At 46.0% G+C, this 18,093-nt stretch overlaps 1 protein-coding gene across 1 annotated transcript in view; it reads left to right on the top strand.

The window, feature by feature from the left end:
- Positions 1-623: 623 nt before the first annotated feature.
- LOC119162950 (muscle calcium channel subunit alpha-1-like) overlaps positions 624-18,093 on the top strand; it is a 1,445,695-nt gene continuing 1,428,225 nt past the window's right edge. Inside the window, exon 1 of the mRNA XM_075882643.1 lies at positions 624-707. Coding sequence (XP_075738758.1) covers positions 686-707 — 22 coding nt within the window. The 5' untranslated portion in view covers positions 624-685. The remainder of the gene's footprint in view (positions 708-18,093) is intronic.

Genomic DNA, 18,093 nt, shown 5'->3' with positions numbered 1-18,093 from the left:
GCCTTTAAAACAACAAGCAGGAGATTCCCATTGATGACACTATTCTAACTTGCTGTGTTCTTTTCATATTGACGTACTTTTGTTTTATTTTGGGGGCATGCAGATGTTTGTAGCTTTTGGGAAGAGGCCGACCACCGCGCAACGAGTAGTTCGATCGGCAAACCCGCTTTGGCGGCGTCAACTGCGGTCATTTCGTACGTTCGGCGGCCGCTGCGTGCCAGCGACATTCCCTTCCCTCCCTCAACGGAGAGAAACCCTAGGGACGAGCAGCTGGGAAGGGTGACGGGAGCGCCCCCGGCTGACGCGGCTGACGCCCGCTGCGTCCGTGGGTGGGCGCGTCGATCGGATTGCGTCGTATAGAGGAGCTGTCGGCCCGGAGCGCTGGCCCGGGGCCTCCCGATGGCCGCAGTGGTGCGAACATCGGTCCGCGTTGTGCTGCCTCGTGCGCTGTCGTTCGTTCTCGTCGCTGTGCCGTCGCCACGGCCCGTGGCTGTGGCCCCGCCGGAGGAGGCCGCGCAGTGAGGAGGGGTCAGAAGGCGGCCCACAGCGGCGGAGGACATGGGCGCTGGGCTCCGCGTCGCAGCCGCCGCCCCGACTGGGACGCCGCCGCCGCCGTCGCTGCTCCTGCTGCTGCACGGGAAGAGGGCCGCCACCGCCGCGGGCTGCTGAGCCCACGCCGTAACCCATGTCGGACACCGACGACACAGGTCAGCTCCCTTTCGAGGCACCGATAGCGGCGGAGATGGGCGAGTGGTCTTGGCGAGCTCAGTGTCGTCGACTACTGGAATGGCACGTGGGGTTTGGGCAGAACTTGACGGCACAGCCTTGACTGCTGTCATCCACAGTACTTCTCGATCTCCGCCGCTGTCGTGATGTGCCAGAGCCACTTGCCCGCAACAACGCGCAAGACTTACTTGAGCGTGCCTCCTTATGCCGCACCGGTCGCGTACAGGGGTCGTCATTCACTATTAGGCTGACGGTGTGCTGAGCGGCGGCCATGGGAAAAAACCCGACGTCTTTTGGCGTGGTGATGGCGTGTTCAGAGGCGACTCGTGGATGAACCTACCGGAGAATATTTCCATCCGCTGTGTCTTTATAACAAAATTCGGGCCATTTACATGCGCGGCCTAACTTTTGGTGGCACAGCAAGTCTTGCCGCATTATATTAGTGGCATATCCTGGGTGATAAGTGATATTTTTTGTTGCCTTTTTATACTTCACCTCATTCGCTTCCTGCCACGTCACAGTGGTGGCAATCGAACGCCACCAGAGAAAACCTTGTGGTTGTGTCTTAGCACATCATTCTTGTGTCGTGCATTGCACTCAGAGCAAACCGACTGGCATCGTAAGTCTGGAAGAATAATATACTAATCTAGCAACGTCCTGGCAAAATGTTTAGTTTTTTTATTTACAGATATACTACTGTCTTGTGTTAGAAACATTGCAGAAGTTGTTACTATAAACGTACAAAAACACCAAAAATAAAAAAAAAACATATAATTGCGTATTTGCACACCTCTTTAAAAAATAATAAATGATCAAACAAAAAGAACAGCAAATTGAAAACATTAAAATACATATTCGGACACTTGTTTAACACTGCATGCAAACACTGCATGGGGTAGTCGTCCTAAAGAAAAGTCCATATTATTCCAAGTGTCAACTGAGCACGACAAAAAGAGTGTTTATAACAATCAATAAAATATCTAAATGGCACAATCTTCAACAGATTGTACCGGCGAGCCACAAGGGTAGGATGGTTGGCAAACTAAATGGGTGGGGCTATGCGGACAGATTTGTGCACGATGTTATGTAGCATGGTGAGCCGATTCCACATACGTCTACGTTCTAAACAGTTTAGCGATAAAGCGTGATAGTGCTCCGAAGAGGTGAAATCATGGTCATAACAGCTAAAAATAAATGTAATTGCTTTTCACTGGATGGCCTCAAGTTTATCTATGTCATTTGCAAGATGGGGTGACCATACAACTCACTCATATTCAAAAAGCCCTGACCAGCGAGTTGAAAGCTACAAGTTTGCAGTCTTTTGCAGCGCCGTTTAACCTTCTTCTTAAGTAACCTAATTTATTAGGCGACTTCGCAGAAATAAGGTCGATGTGTTTGTGCCACTGCAAGTTTGGAGAGAATACAGCACCAAGATACTTAAGTTTCCTTACATTTTCGACTGTGTGGTAGGAATTGCCATATCTAAATTGCATTAGCTCCTTTTTATCAGTAATCATTATTGTTACGGTTTTCTGAAAATGGAGCTCGTTTTGCCAAGTTATACACCATTCGCAAAAGGAAGAAAACACATCGTTCAACAAAACTTGGTCAGTCACTCTGCGTACTTTGGAATACAATGCACAGTCATTTAGACGAAGCTTAACTGGAGTGTTAGTGACAACATGAAGGACATCGTTAATGTATATTATATATAAAAGGGGTCCCAAGACAGGGCCCTGTGGAACACCTGAGAATATATAGGTTGGGGATGACTGTTCGTGGTTGTAGCGGACAAACTGACTCCGCAGGTGCAAATGATCCGCAATCCAATCAAGTGATTCGTGAGCATAGGGGCCTGGGAGAAAGTTCCGAAGTTTGAGCAGTACTTTTTTATGAGATACCTTGTCAAGAGCTTTGCAGTAATCTATAGAGAAGGCATCGATTTTTTTCGTAGTTTTTAAGTGATGAAGCGATGCCATGTGTAAATTCTAGCAACTGTGTGACCATGAAAAAAAACGCTGCGAAACAATGCTGATGCCGTGAAAGGATATAGTTGTCAGATAGGTATTAAATAATGTGATTGTGAATGATGTGCTCGAGTAGCTTGCAGCACGTGGATAATAATGAATCGGTGCGCAGTTAGAAGTAATTTCCTTTTTAGTCGTTTTCAAAATAGTGCCACGTTGTTTTTTTCAAGTTTTGTTGTCGCCCCAATACAGAACACAATTCTCAGCGTAAATCACGCCTGAAGTTTTCGAGAAGCTTCAGGACTGTATTAGATCATTTCGTTAAGATAACGCCCATTCCGTGAACTGCACCGATTATTCTGGAACATGCATCACCACTAGCGATAACCCTAGAACATTCGATGGCAAGTGTATAAATGCCGACACGCTTCGCCGCTTGTCAGTTGATCGACGGCCGACGCCGCATGCACGGCTATCGGCGCAAGTGTGCTATCGTAACCCGGCTTCCCGTTTAGCGGGCACAGGTTTGCCCAAATAAACAGTTTGACCTGACCATTCCGTCTCTTGCGTTCAACCACGACATGAATTCGTGACAATAGGAACAACATTAGCGATCTTCCAAATTCATGAAATCTACACTGAAGCGATTTCTTGAATATAATTATGAGGTATCGTGCACATCATTCAGAGTACCTTTCAGAAAAGCGTTTGGAATATTGTCGGGATTGTCACCTTTAGTAATGACTATGTTGAATGCGAGATTATGAACTCCAGAGCAACTAAACTCTATATGCGAAATAGTCACCGCAACTTCGAAGAAATTCACACTTGGGAGAACAAGCTAGCGCAATCCTGGTGCTGTTTGGCGTTGAATCTTGGACATACGCTATGTAGCACCGTGATTTCACTCAGAAAGCCACGAGAAAATATTGCCTCACATTAGAGAGAATTGCGGAGAGTAGGACACCGTCGCGGCAACACGTATAACGTGCTCAAAAGACGTAGCTGTCTTCAACGTCAAGCTTTTTCGTGGGACACGCATGCATGTTGTGTATTCATCCCACGGCGTAGTGAGTGCTGTTTAAAACAGGGGCATCTCATGTTAAAGGCACGGGAGCACTAAAAGGGGATTATATAGCAATGACGCTATATATGTCTGCTTTATGCAAAAGGAGCAAGTTGGAAAATTGTGTAGGCCAGTATATGCTATGAAATATGTACCGCATTTTTACCAGTGCGTTATGTTATAAAAAATGTAAAAAAAAGAAACAAAGGTCCTACGCGAAATCTGTCGCGTGTTCCAGTGCTGCTGAAAGAAGAGATATCTTGGTTGAAATGTGCGTCATAAACATCCCGGTAATTATTGCCAGAGGTTAACGTCCAAAAATCAGGGTATGATTGTGACAGATGGCGTAGCTGAGGTCTCCAAAAAGTTCGCCCACGTGGGGTTTTTTAATGGTGTATCCAGAAGACGGACCCACCCGTGGACGCCCTAGTCACGTGACAGTAAGAACGTCCGTGGTCAGTCCGCTTGCGCGTACACACGTGCAATCAGAAACGGGGGAGGGGGGGGGATAAAGCACAGGCCGAGGGCAGTTCCGACCACGACTCGCTCTCTGGATTTCGTGCCAACCGGTTGTGCCCCCATGATCTCCGACGACAGCGAAGCTCTGGCCGACTGGCTCACCCTACGCCATCTCCTGACGCCGACAAGAGCTCTCGCCGAGGGGTGACCCGTCCTCGAACTCCTGCGACCGTGTTCATCTTTCCTATCTTCTCCTTACTTCCGTATCTCGCTGCCCCTCCACCATGCTCTCTTTCCCCCTCTCTCTATCTCTATACCTTTTATTTCTGTCATTTTAATCCCTCCATACCCCCCCCCCCCCCTCGTGAGGTACTGTTGAGGTGTCCTCCCACTAAGGGACAGTTACGGGGCTCATTTTTCTTTTCATTTAAAAATCCCCCTGCCCCCACCCCCCACCCGCAAACGTTGCAGCACGCGCGTTTTCAAAGACAACCCGCAAGTTCGAAGTGCCTCTGGCTTACTCGGCTGCCGAAAAAAGAACAAAGGAACCTTTCTTGTTGACGCCCCACCCGTCCGAGCGCGCGGCCCGCCGCAAGGACGGGGGGGGGGGGGGGGGTTCGTGAAAATGTTTTCATGTTTTCGCCATTGTTGGCCCTCGTGGCCTGCGGCCCAGCTACGGGCTTCACCAATCGGGAGTGGTGGGTAACCGGACGGTGGCCACGGGCCAAAAGAGCAGTTTGACCTGTCGTCAGGATGCACCTTTAACGAGTACCTAAGCTTATGCACACGGACGTCTCACACTCCACCTCCATCTTAAGAACTACTACTACTACTGCTATTACTTCTACTACTAATACTACTACTACTAATCATAATAATAGTAATATTAATAATAAAACAATGCAAACAAATGCAAAAGAACACGTAAATAGTTTTGATGTGTTTTACAGCTTGCATGATTCCATTGGATGTATTTCATTGCTTTCTTCTTTTTCACACGGTCGCAGTTAAAGCAGTGATTGCAATGTGCTTCCTTTCGTACATTTATGGTCTCAATACGTGCTTTCGATGTCATACATGGCACAACATTTATGATGCGTTTCACGTTCTATTTTCACAAGCTGCGTTCATGGTCGAAGGAGTTCTATTGTTTCAGTGCATTAGGCCTTATACGTGCTTGTTTGCGTTCAAAAGTGAATGGCATTTTCAAACACAAAGGTGCATTTTGAAGCGATGCTCGAATCTTCGACGTGCTGAGCTTCTGACAGGGCGATATGCAATATCACATGAGTAGACCTAATCAATGTACTCCGCGCTCTTCTATTGACAATTTCAATCTCAACAGAAATGCTCGAGAAAAAAAAAGAAAACTGAGGGAACGGGTCAAGAAGGCAGAGATGAACGAACATGTGGTGCCTTGGAAAGGGAACACGCTCGTTAGGTATTGCTTCCTGTTTAACACACGCGTGGACACATTTTTTTTTTCATAGAACGAATGTGTGCTATTTGGACCCAATTTCCAAATGTGGCTTACTTAGTGGCAAATGGGACACGCACTTACCAATATTTGTCATATGCCAATACTTAGAAATGGCTGGAAGCGAGAGCATACTGAGGCTGGGATCAAGGGTTGCGGCCTGAACAATAAGAGTTTGCTTGAATTGTTAGAGTGTGCTAAGAGAAAGTGATCTTGCCTCCTTATGTTGCATCTGATAAAAAAACGCAAATGAGCGACACTGACACATGCAGGGGCTGATCAGCTGTGACATTATACTGATAAGAACGAAAGATCGTTAGAGAGACCCGAAAATGTCGTGGGTTTGAGTCCCTCTTAGATAGCAAATATGTTCCGGTGGTGTAGGTATGCAAGAGTGCCCACTCGTCAATGATTGTTTCCTTCCACGTATGATATTTATGGCAATATTTATTGGTGTTTTTTTCGCGATGTCCGGTGACTGCTTGTGAGCCAGCCTCTTCGTTCTATTCCCTGAATTGCATCTTGGCGTCATTACAATTTTTCGTCAAGAAAGTGTTTTATGGCGATGTCCTCCACCGCTCCATGACGTATAACCCTCATTGATATGACGTAAAATATTTACTAACAGAATGCTAAAAAAACTCACAGCATATCCATGGGGTGAATGATGACAAGTGGGCGAAGCACCAGAGACAATCATCGGTATAATCGTACATCTTCCGTGTGTAATTCACCCAGTCGATCATCGCGTAAAGACATTGTGAGAAACAATGTGTATGTATGTATAGAAATCAACTTTTATTTGTTCTTGAAGGCGATGGATGGCTTGCGATGTTCCTTCATTATTACAACTTTATGGTCCGGGAAATGAAGGGTGAGCGGTTCTTGTACAGGTTGCAGTGGAAAATTTGGAAATACAAGGTCAATGCATGTTCCTCGGATTGTGGTAGCTTTTATATGGTCATACGATGTACACATGAGTGCATATGTAGAAGCCATATGTTGGATAAGTCTTGACGTGTTCGCGGGTCTGCTCTGATGGCCAGAGCCAGCCAGAGTCTCGGGGAGAAGTCGAGGAGAAAATCCCGGAGTCGTTAACAGCAATATTTATTTACAATATTTACAGGCAGCGTGTTACATGATGGTGGTAGCATCATGGAAGCTCTCGATGGAAGCATGATGGGAGCTTCTGGGAGCTTGTGAGAGCTTGTCAGCAGCGCCTTGGTGCTCGCATTTTATGTCCTGTCCCCAGGACTCTCTGCAGAAAAACAATCGAGGCCAGAACAGTCCAATGAAAATTGCCATATTCACCTTCGCCCCCGAAAGGGGAAAGTGGAACGCCGCCACCTTCCTAACCCAGGAAAGGGGGAAGAGGCATGTCCAGTTCAGCCCAGGGTGAGGGAGAAAACACTGCACACCACGCACCACACAGCACAGCACGAAGACGTTGAGCCTTACGTGGAAGTCAATTTCGCGGTCTGTTTCACTGATGGCTATGCAGCGCCAGACAGTGGAGAACAGCGGCACAAAGGTGCCACGGAGAACGTGGGAAATGGATCCGCAGATGGATCTCACACGTTTGGCCCTTTGCCTGGGGCAACTTGACGACGAAGCAAGCCGCCTCTATGGCCAACAACTCTTCCTAATCCGTCGGTCGGTCAGGCGTGTCCAAAGGTGCTTTTCGAGGGGCGCTGACAAACGACGTGCATGTTGTCGCCGCTCTTGGTGCATCTCTGGAACCGCTGACCTGGAAGAAATCAGGGTAGAATCAGACGCAACGTCTCAGGCTTCAAAGCGGCGCCAAGCCAGGTGGGCCGATCATAACAGCCTGTCTTCGAGCGCGCGCCACCGCAGCTTTATCCATCCGAAGACTCCGAGCGCGCGTAACAGCGAGCGAATTTTATTACAACGCTCCCCCTAGCGTACATCGCTGAACAATTGCCTTCAACCAATGACACGCGCCATATGGGACATTATTCTTATTATAACATCTCGCATCTTCATCAACTATACACGTACCGCCATAGCGTTATAAATTTATCATCAACTACAAGTACCGCCATCTAGTAAACACTGCAAAAACTACACCAAAGGCGGCTACATACTACTACTACTACATACATACGTACCGAGGAGAGACGAACCCACGCCCTAAGAAACTTTGCCCATAAATAAAAAAACGAGAATAAACTTTTTCACAGCTGGGCGTCAAACCACCGACGCTAACCACTACAGCACACAGCAACCTTTACTGACGTGTTATCTGCGAGCCATTTATGGGCACCATGAGCCATTGGCAATCTCCAAAGCTTGGAAACGTCAGTGTATTTTAGTAATAAGTAGAGAGATGGCACGACAGACTCGCGTTGGGCGCTGAAGATCACCATGCCGCGCAACCCTGCACGTCACTCTGCGCACGTGCCCCCACATGGCGTGGTTCAAGTGCGTGTAGACGTTCTCAAGCATGCTGGTTCAATCGGGCGCGCTCACCTATCTCATGATTCTGGTGCTTTGCACCTCTTGCGCTCCCACCGCAAGTTTTCTTTAAAGTTAGAGTACTGAAAGAGAGGCCGCGCTAAGCAAAGGAGCGTGCTACTCACACATGAAGTAAGAATTGTGACAGTTGTTTGTCCGAGCTCGTCGTGTGTATGCTAATTTCGTGCGTGCTTTCTGCTTGAGGTGTACGCTGCAAGTGCCGAGCTGCTTCCCGTTCTTCGCGTCACATTGCAATTCGTCACTGCTGCAATCATTATTTGGGCCTTGTGACGAAACAGTGCACAATGAATGCTCAGCTACATCAGCGAGGATACGCTTTATTTTCGTGTTATACCGATTCATAAAACAAGGGATCAACCACATTTTTAAATGCAAGCTTTCATATGCGAAATGACCCATTAACTATGCCTGGAGCGGCTTTATTCAGCAAATCTTTTTCCTGCTTTAAGAAAAACATTATTTCGTTCATACCAGTTACGCACGTTAAAACCACTCGAAAGATTCACGACGGGAGAGGGTCGTGTGGCCGTGCATTATAATGCAGTGCGTCCAGTCCCCGAAATATTCCAAAAATTAGCACTTCAGACTGTTGTGGATATTGACAGAGCTCATCTAAATTATTCTGTTCCTGTGTTTTGGGTCTTGTATTATCTCTATCTCAGTTTTTAATGCATTTTTTATTGAAATAGAAAATAAACTAAGGAGTTGCTGTCACCGTTACTTAGTGACGGCTACCCTTTTCCATTTATTTATTTAATTATTTATTTATTTAGTAACCTATTTATCTATCTATTTATTTATTTAATTAATTATTTACAGTACGCTGTGGTAGAAATACCAAGCAGGGGGATTTAATAACAAGTATTTTGCAGGTTAACTCTAATACAAGAAAATTTCAAGCAACAAAAAGATGGTAAAGAGTCGAACATAGAACAAAAATAAATTATTAAGATGACAAAAAGACAATCTAAATCGCAACTACAGAATGTAACTCAAGTGCATTGTGAAAAAGTAGAGAGCTTGTGTTGTAATAATAAAATGAAAACAGATACATAGTTGTCAACATCCAGATAATCATTATCAGAGAACGCTTCAAAAGGTAACTCGTTTTATTAATTGATAGTCCAAGGAAAAAAAATCATGAAAAGATTTGTACGTGCGAAGTAAGGCTCAAGAGTGTAAGCATGTGTGTGCCTAGTTTGTTTCGAAATTCAATTTTTTATGTAAGTTTCTTGACGAATTTTAAATTTAAGAAAATAAAGCGAGCGCAGGATGTAAGCATGGCAGCTGCCCTTCGGTGTTGTAAAGTAGAGATGTTATTGATGGACATAATTGCTGTTGGTGAGTCGTTTCTGTGCTAAGCATTACAGATAAAGCGAACCGCTTTGAGCTGCACCATCTCAAGTTACCCAATATCTTTCTGGCGATGTGGGTCTCAAACAACGCTATCACAGTACAACTTCGGTCTTATAAAAGCATTGTAGGCCAACAGTTTTATTTCTGAGGGTGCTGTTTTTAGTTTATGCCTCTAAAAACTAAGCTTTCTAGAAGCAGATGAGCATGCTTTAATACTGTGACTTGACCATGTTAAACGGTTTATACTTGTAATCCAAGTCTTTCTATTCTTCCACCTCAATCAAGGGACAGTTGTTAAGCTGATACATATATTTAAAACGATGTTTTTTATTTGTTATGAGCATGACAACTGACTTATCACTATAATAATTAACCAATCATCACACCACTTAGATATGGCAAACAGGTTAGATTTCAAGCACATCTGGTCATCTGGAGTAGTAATTGTTTTAAAATGTATGTAGTAATCCGGAAAAAGCATTATGTGTGTTTGCGATGTGTATACTGATTTAACAATATTATTTATGCAAACTAAAAAGAGAACACGCTATTACACTGCCTTGGGGGACACCGGACAATACTGGTAAAATAGCAGACATGCAGTCACTTACTTCGATGTACTGCTTGTGATTATGAAGATAAGAACACATCCAATCAATGAGGTTCACAGGTAGCCCTAAATTTTGCAATTTAGAAATGAGTTTCCCATGCTTGACAAGATTAAATGCTTTACTGAAATCTAAAAATATAGCATGAATTTAATTCCCCATATCAAGCAACGAAGTGAACTCATGAATTGCTGTAACTAGTTGCGTTGTGGTCGATAATTTGCTTCTAAATCCGTACTTTGATTGTTACAAATAGAGAATTAAAAAACAACAAGATAGCATATACAAGGTGCCCAAGCTATCTTTAGCCAGAGTTTTAAAATATGCCGACACACGCTGCTACAACGCGGCCAAATGCATGCTGCTGACAGTTGCTTGGAACTAGTCAAACTATTTTTTGTTTTATTTAATGTTTTACTGCCGTTTCCTTTGGAGCTAAACTTATTTATCAATTAAAATATTCTATGTTTTCAATGAGTTTGTTGGATGTTATTTTAATCTGCTCAAATGCGATAACTTTGAGCTAAAAAATGGGCCACAGGTGCTTGTCTGCTGAGAGCTGCTGCAATTTGGATTAAGTAAATGAGTAACCAAGTATTGATTAAAATGAGTGCCTTTAAAGCGCATGGTAGCTGCCTTTTGCAAGTGAATATTCATTGGCCTGTTATTTGCACCAGTAAAAGCTTAGAAGTTCATCATTGTGTGAATTATGATCATCATGTGAACTAACTGCTCGCATTAAACGCAATTCTGGGCGTACATCAGAGGAACCTGTATCTGCTAGTTTTCTCTAAAATTCGTTTGCACGTCATATAGGAAAGAAAAGGAAAAGGCTCATGCTCTGGGCCACGCCAAGTATACGTGTGCTTCCGTCGGATCAAAAGTGTTAACATATTGTCAACGCAGTCGCAAAGAACCCGTTGAACAAGGAATCTGCTAAGGCACGTTGCCGGGCTAGTTGGTTGGGGTTGATCATTTGTACGTGTATAGCACACCAAGAAAGGAACGAAAGACTTAGGGAACACAAGCACGACGTAGAAAAAGCTGTATCTGGTCATTTGGCTCTTCACTGTCAGAGGTTTGATTGCGTGACCCGTATTATCTTAAGGGCCCGTGACAGGGTACCGCCGTGGTGGTCTAGTGGATAAGGTACTCGGCTGCCGACCCGCGGGTCGCGGCATCGAATCGCGGCTACGGCAGCTGCATTTCCGATGGAGATGGAAATGTTGTAGGCCCGTGTGCTCAGATTTGAGTGCACGTTAAATAACCCTAGGTGGTCGAAATTTCTGGAGCCCTCCACTACGGCGTTTCTCATAATCATATGTTGGTTATGGGATGTTAAACCCCACATATCAGTCATCAGAACTACGCGTGTAATCATTGAAACCTTTGAAATGGACAGAATAGAAGAAAAACGTATGAGTGTGGCTTCCATAGCTTTGCCAGCTAAAGAAAAGAAGTACCTAGAATCTTAAATTTGATGTTGGCGAGTGCATATTGTCGCAATCGGTGATGACGCGTGCATGAGCTGTCCTGTATCTTAACATGTTATTTTCCTGGTTTCATCGGTCTACTGATGTTGTATAAATAGCACGTGTGATCGCAAATAAAACATTAGTTGAAAGTTAGCGCTGTGTGTGTGTGTGTGTGTGTGTGTGTGTGTGTGTGTGTGTGTGTGTTTCTCTCTTTTTTTGTCCTTATCGTTGGCCGCTATACCCATATAAATAACGAACAAGAAATCGTTTGTTTCACGTGCAGCCAAGTTTTCTTAGAAGCTCGAAGTGGAGTGAAAGGTTTTCGAAAAGCCCCGCCGCAGAAGTCTAGTGACTCGGCTGCTGACCCGCAGGTCGCTGGATCGAATCCCGGCTGCGGCAGCTGCGTTTTTTAAGGAGGCGAAAATGCCGAAGGCCTTGTGCTCAGGTTTTGGTGCACGTTAAAGAACCACAAGTCGGAGAATTCCTCGGTACCTCCACTTTGACAGCATGAGTCATTGGCGAAAGATAGTCACGTGTACCCTTCAATCACGGAGTCACAATTTAGCCTTTGCACTTCGCCGTGAGTGGCACCGACAGATTGCTTACACAACCACGTGTTTTTCTGATCTCCTATAGTATAGGGCTTGCGGAGCTCTCGTGTATTGCGGTCTTTACGACGATACAAAATCCTGCCTTTTTCTAGAAAAGGGTGGTACGCCTTCTTTCTCTCTTTTTCAGTGTCCGTGCAGTGATTTTCCACGTCAGAATAAGCATCAGATAAAGATGACTTGGAATGATCATTAAACTGATATTTATTCAGTGGCCTGTTTGGTGGTCATACACATCCACACTGGTAAAAGAGAACACCAGGGCATCTAAAACTGTGGTCCACATGGCGAACGAAACGAATATTGATAGCTGACTAGTCAATTTCGCTCATTGCATGCGCACTTTTTTCTAGGCGGAAAACACAACGTGTACACCATAGCGTTCAGCAACGTTCTTCAGACTGCTTGATATATATTGTGCATTACAGAAGATCATTTACCATGGGCGGTACCCCAATATCTGGTGAATGTCAGTGCGTTCTTTGCATTACCAGTGACATGGCTCGGATGGCTCGCTCGGCATCCCGCTTGTCGATGTGTACTCTGCCCTACGGGGCGTATGCGCACGCACTTATCTTGCGATGGGGTTAGTGTGTGTCTCGTGCTTTCACCGGAAAGCTCACGTTTGAGTTACTGAGGACACGAAGGTCACTTTGCTTGCTGCAGAGGCCCCGTTTGCAAAAAGAGCACGCCATTCAAATACAGCGAAGTAGCACTGTCACATTTGTACAGTCGGGTGCGATTTGAAGGTTATCACGCGAGCGTCGACCGGCCAAGCATCCAGAGGCCCTAGCGGAACGTTTAGGAAGAATAAAAATCAAGATTTCGCTTTCTTCCCTCTCTAGTTGGCTGTTCTATGCTACGACAATCATCCCGTTGACGAACTCGTCCCCCCTCCCTTTCTCTCTATTATAAGTGTTCCATTCGTTGAGATCAAGCGTAACTTGGTAGGCTGTTATCTTTCCGCACGACAACAACGTTGGTGGGAAAGCTCTCGTCAACCTTCATTTGAGTGACGTGATATGTCGCGCAAAATATAAGCATCGCATCGTAATACTGACTTCACCAGCCAATAGAATTGTGCGAAACGTTTTAGCACAGGCGTGTCAATGCTGCAATACCGGATGCAACCCCAGACCACATATCGCAAGAAAATGCCTCGACGGCTCACATTAGAGGAACGCCGTGAAGTTATTTCTTTGGGAAAGTTTATGTCCCAGCGAGAGATTTCCCGGAAGCTGTACCGGCCACAGAAGACAATAAACCACATTCTTCTAGGATTTTAGCAGGAAAACCACTTGGAAGATGCACCACACCAAAGGAGGCCTAGAAAAACAACTGAGGAGGAACATGCCTTGATAATAGCTGTCGTGGTCAAAGACCCTTTCCCGACAACAAAGAAAATAAAGAGCTTGGCCTTTCCCTCACTCTTTCGGCTATCCGAAGAAGACTTCGTGCTGCCGGTGTCAAAAGCCACGTGGCGGCTAGAAAGCCGCTTTTGACCAGTGAACATCGAAGGAAACGTTTGGACTTCATGCGTCAGCACGAACATTAGAGGGCTGAAGACTGGCAGCAGGTCATCTTCAGAGATGAATAGACTTTCACCTCTTGCTGGAACCAGCGACTTCGTGTTTGGAGAGTCCGTGGCAGCCGGTGAGGTTTATATTGCTTGTGTATCATTTCACACAGCCAGCGGTTCGGCACCGCTCTTAGCATAAGGAGCGTACGCATAATCATCATAATCCGCAGCAGCATCCCCTGACTAACCTAACTGCAGCAAAGGTCTCTCCCATACTACTTTAGATAACCCGGTCTTGTTGCCGGCCATGGTCTCGTAATTCACTCGACCTTCTTAATCTTATCCGCCGAACTGATTTTCTGCCGTGCCGAGCTGTGCTTGCCTTTTCTTGCAATCCACTCTGCTACCATTAACTACAATTGATTATCCTTATCTCTCATTTCATGTTCGGCCCACTTCCCCATTTCGATTAGTCAGTAACTCACGTTTTACTCTGATCCACTATGCCATTTTTGTGGCTCGACGAAAGGGTTTTTACATAGTTAACCCGCTGTGAATGTTGTGCGTATAAAACGGATTTATCGCTTTTAATGCAGGTACGAGCATGAAAACATTCGCAGTGTCGGTGCAAGCGGGCGTGTATCGGTCAACGTCTGGGGCGCAATAACATATGCTGGTCTGGGTCCGCTCTTCCGCATCCCCGGAAGACTTACTTCCCAAGTCTACAATGAGATCATCGACGATGTTCTCCTATACCTTTCGCCATCAATGGACCATTTTCTGACGGATGCTTTTATTTCCAACACGATGGCGGCCCTGTTCACAATGCACCCACAGTGCAAGAAAATTTAAATGCTTCTGGCGTTGCACAGCTCCGCTGGCCTCCTAAAAGCCCCGACCTCAATATCATCGACAATGTTTGGAGACTAATGAAGGCACGATGGGCTCGCGCCACTTTGACAAACAATGACGCAGACACTTTTTGGAAACATGTTGAGATGCAGTGCAATGCTTTTAGAGAAGACCCTGATTTGTTGAAATCTCTGTTTGCTTCTATTCCGAAAAGGCTAAACGACGTGAAGGAGAGGTCGGGCGGCGTATCGAAGTATTGATTAAGTTGTAAGCACTAAATGTACTGTAACAGTGAATTTAGAAAGACCCCTGAGTTTTTTCGTCTCCAATAAAGAATAATGGATATTAATTTCTGTAGTGTCTGCAAAAACATCTCATTTTCAGATGTTTCTTTGTTATGATGATATAGGATAAGTCATGCTCTCTCGTCCGAAAATTGCGATGCTCTGAGTCCCTCAAACTTCTAGACGACCATGAACAAAAAATATATCAGGTTTCAAACAATCCTTCTTTCAATTTTTTCGTCAAATACGCCACTCTGCGAAACAAAAAAGCCAAATTAAAACTCAAGAGAGCCCGCACCTCATGTAGTCATTACGGGCAGTGTTTGCCACGGCAGCAGTGACGTAATCCACACGCTAGATGCAGCTTTCATGCCGTCCCATTACTGATAATAGCGAAGAATGCGTTGCATGAAATACCATCCCCTTCTATTATCGGAAGCCAGTAAAGAAAAAAAAAGAAAGAAAACAAACCTTCCTCGGACGGGAGTGACCGCAGCTTCAGGAAAAGCAAAAAAAGTGAGGGAAGCTTGCCTAATGCTTCCCTCTCCTGAAAAAAAGAATTCTGGGCCGTGGCGCTGTTCTCACTCTTGGTCGACGCTCGCGCGATTACCTTCATATCACACCCGACTGTACATATATGTTTCGTGTGTCCTAAGTGTTTGAGCAGTGCTTTGGACGTTTCGATCGGCCTGCCGTTCTTTAAATAAACATATGATTTATTGCCGCTGAATTCATTGCTTAATGCTTGAAGCGAAACTGTAACATTTTTATTGATTGATTGATTTGATTGATATGTGGGGTTTAACGTCCCAAAATCACTAAATGATTATGAGAGACGCCGTAGTGGAGGGCTCCGGAAATTTAGACCACCTGGGGTTCTTTAACGTGCACCCAAATCTGAGCACACGGGCCTACAACATTTCCGCCTCCATCGGAAATGCAGCCGCCGCAGCCGGGATTCGAACCCGCGCCCTGCGGGTCAGCAGCCGAGTACCTTAGCCACTAGACCACCGCGGCGGGGCAAAAACTGTAACATTTTTAAGGCATTTCTGTTATACTATGCAGTTTCTATTTGAGAACAAAAACGTTTTGCCGCTTTGACCTAGAGTTAAAGGACGTCCTCTATTGATGCAATTTGTGTGCGTTGCGCGCTATGCTTTTCGATTACAGCTGCACTATTTATCTCGTTTTTTTTTTCTTTTCTTTACTTATTCAAAGTCGCTAGGTACCGTAGCAGCCAGTTTGGAACAACCTTTCTGGTATTGACGTGCTTTAGTTCTTGCGTCTAGACGTTATAGACGACGAATCACAGGGCAGCGAAACTCAGCAATCACGCTTCCGGTGCAGACGAGAATCAGGGTTGTGTTAGCGGTACATGTATTACACCGGAGCCCGTGTCGCAAAACCATTTGGTGCATGGAGTCACTGCTCGCCTCGATGTGCTGCACATGGCCAATGCCGATCGTTTCTGATTGGCAGCAACAAAGATCGACAAAGGCTGATAATAAACATAGAAGAAAGGAGTAGGTGAAGAACGGTGGCATCGTCTTTTCCAGTGAGGCTCACGCAGTAAAGAAACAATGAAAAAAAAACAGAGAGACGAGAACACAGGGAAGGCAGCGAGAGATGCTCTGCTAGACAAGGTGCGGGGTCCACAGATTGGTAGAACGAAGGAAAGCCGGGCTAAGAAAAAAAAAGAAGCCAAACTGAGAGCGTTCGATTTCGAGGTGGAGAGAAAAATGAAAGGGGTTCGAAGTAGGGGCGGGGGCGTTGGTGCTATTGTAAACGTGGCAGAAGGCCGCTTTTCGGTGAAGTGGAGGCGAGGGAGGCGGGAAATGATGAGAGACGGGAAGAGTGGAAGCGCAGGAGAGAAAGAAGGAAATAGAGAAAAATCTCCCCGAAGCTAGCGAAGGTGGTGACCAGCAGACCTCCATCTTTTCAGAAGACGAATCGAGGGGCGAGCAAGCCGCTGAATGGACCAAGACTCAGTGGGGAAGAAAAAGAAAAAAATCGGGAAAGGAGGAAAGAGAGGAAGAAATCAATAGATGCACAGGTTCGCGTCCAAGAAGCCACACAGAGAGGCTGGTAAACGAAACATTGGAAAGGATAACTCGGAAGAGTAAAGATGTATGGTAGACAGAAGCGAAGAAAGTTGAATGCGACGCATACTTCTTCCTTGCAAACATTGGAGCCTTGTTTGAGAGTGGCATAATGGACAGCAACAATAAGATCAAGATCTGGCACTGGAACGCCAACGGGTTCCGGTGCCGAAAAGCAATCCTACAACAGTACTTGAGATCGCTGGCACCGACGGCTCGCCCGGACGTGATAGCGGTTCAAGAAACCCACACTGAAGACACGCCGACGCTGCCAGGGTATCGGACACACGCCTGCCCCCCGTCCGCTCGCACATGCGGGAAGGGTGCGGCGCAGGGCGTGTGCACGTTCATCCGGAAAGGCATCGCCCACGTGAAACACCAACAGTTCCTGGGCAGCAGGGACACCGCCATCGAGCTGTGCGTCACCGAGCTAGCGATTAGCGGCAAAGGACGAGGAACCCGGGGTGCACGAAAGAAGAAGACATCAACCACCGTCTTCATCGCTAACATCTATAGCAATCCAAGACATGGAAAGCAGAAATTCAAAACTCTTTTCCATAAGATCAAGAGCGCCACATCACAAGCACAGAAAGACCTGGCCAAAAGAGGAGACGCTGCCGCGGTAATATGCGGTGATTTCAACGCGCAACATCGAGAGCTCGGCTACACGACCACTACGTCCAAGGGAAGGAACCTTCTTGAAGATGCCGGCGAAGCCGAGTTCACGTTACTGATCAATCCAGCCCATCCATCAAGGATCGGAACATCGGTTGCTCGGGATACAAATCCAGACCTCACCTTTGCGATGCTGCCCGAAGGTGGCACCGCGAAGTGGAGGAATACGGGAATCAACCTGGGCAGCGATCACTTTATCATCGAAATTGAATTACCGCTGGCTCATCTCAACAGAAACCCGAACCGCGACAAAACAATAAAGCACAAACTCGTCGACTGGAGCAAGTTCCGTAACACAGAACTCGGCGAAGTCGACAATATCGACGAGTGGTCAGCGAAGCTGCTGGCGGCAACAGAAGGGGCCACAGAAGAGATCGATGCACCCGAGGAAATCGAAACCATGGACCCGAGACTAGCCCACCTCCT

The sequence above is a fragment of the Rhipicephalus microplus genome, unplaced genomic scaffold (assembly GCF_043290135.1).
Source record: "Rhipicephalus microplus isolate Deutch F79 unplaced genomic scaffold, USDA_Rmic scaffold_13, whole genome shotgun sequence".
NCBI lineage: Eukaryota > Metazoa > Arthropoda > Arachnida > Ixodida > Ixodidae > Rhipicephalus > Rhipicephalus microplus.
The sequence above is the reverse complement of the archived record's forward strand: the minus strand, read 5'-3'. Positions and strand labels throughout refer to the sequence as shown.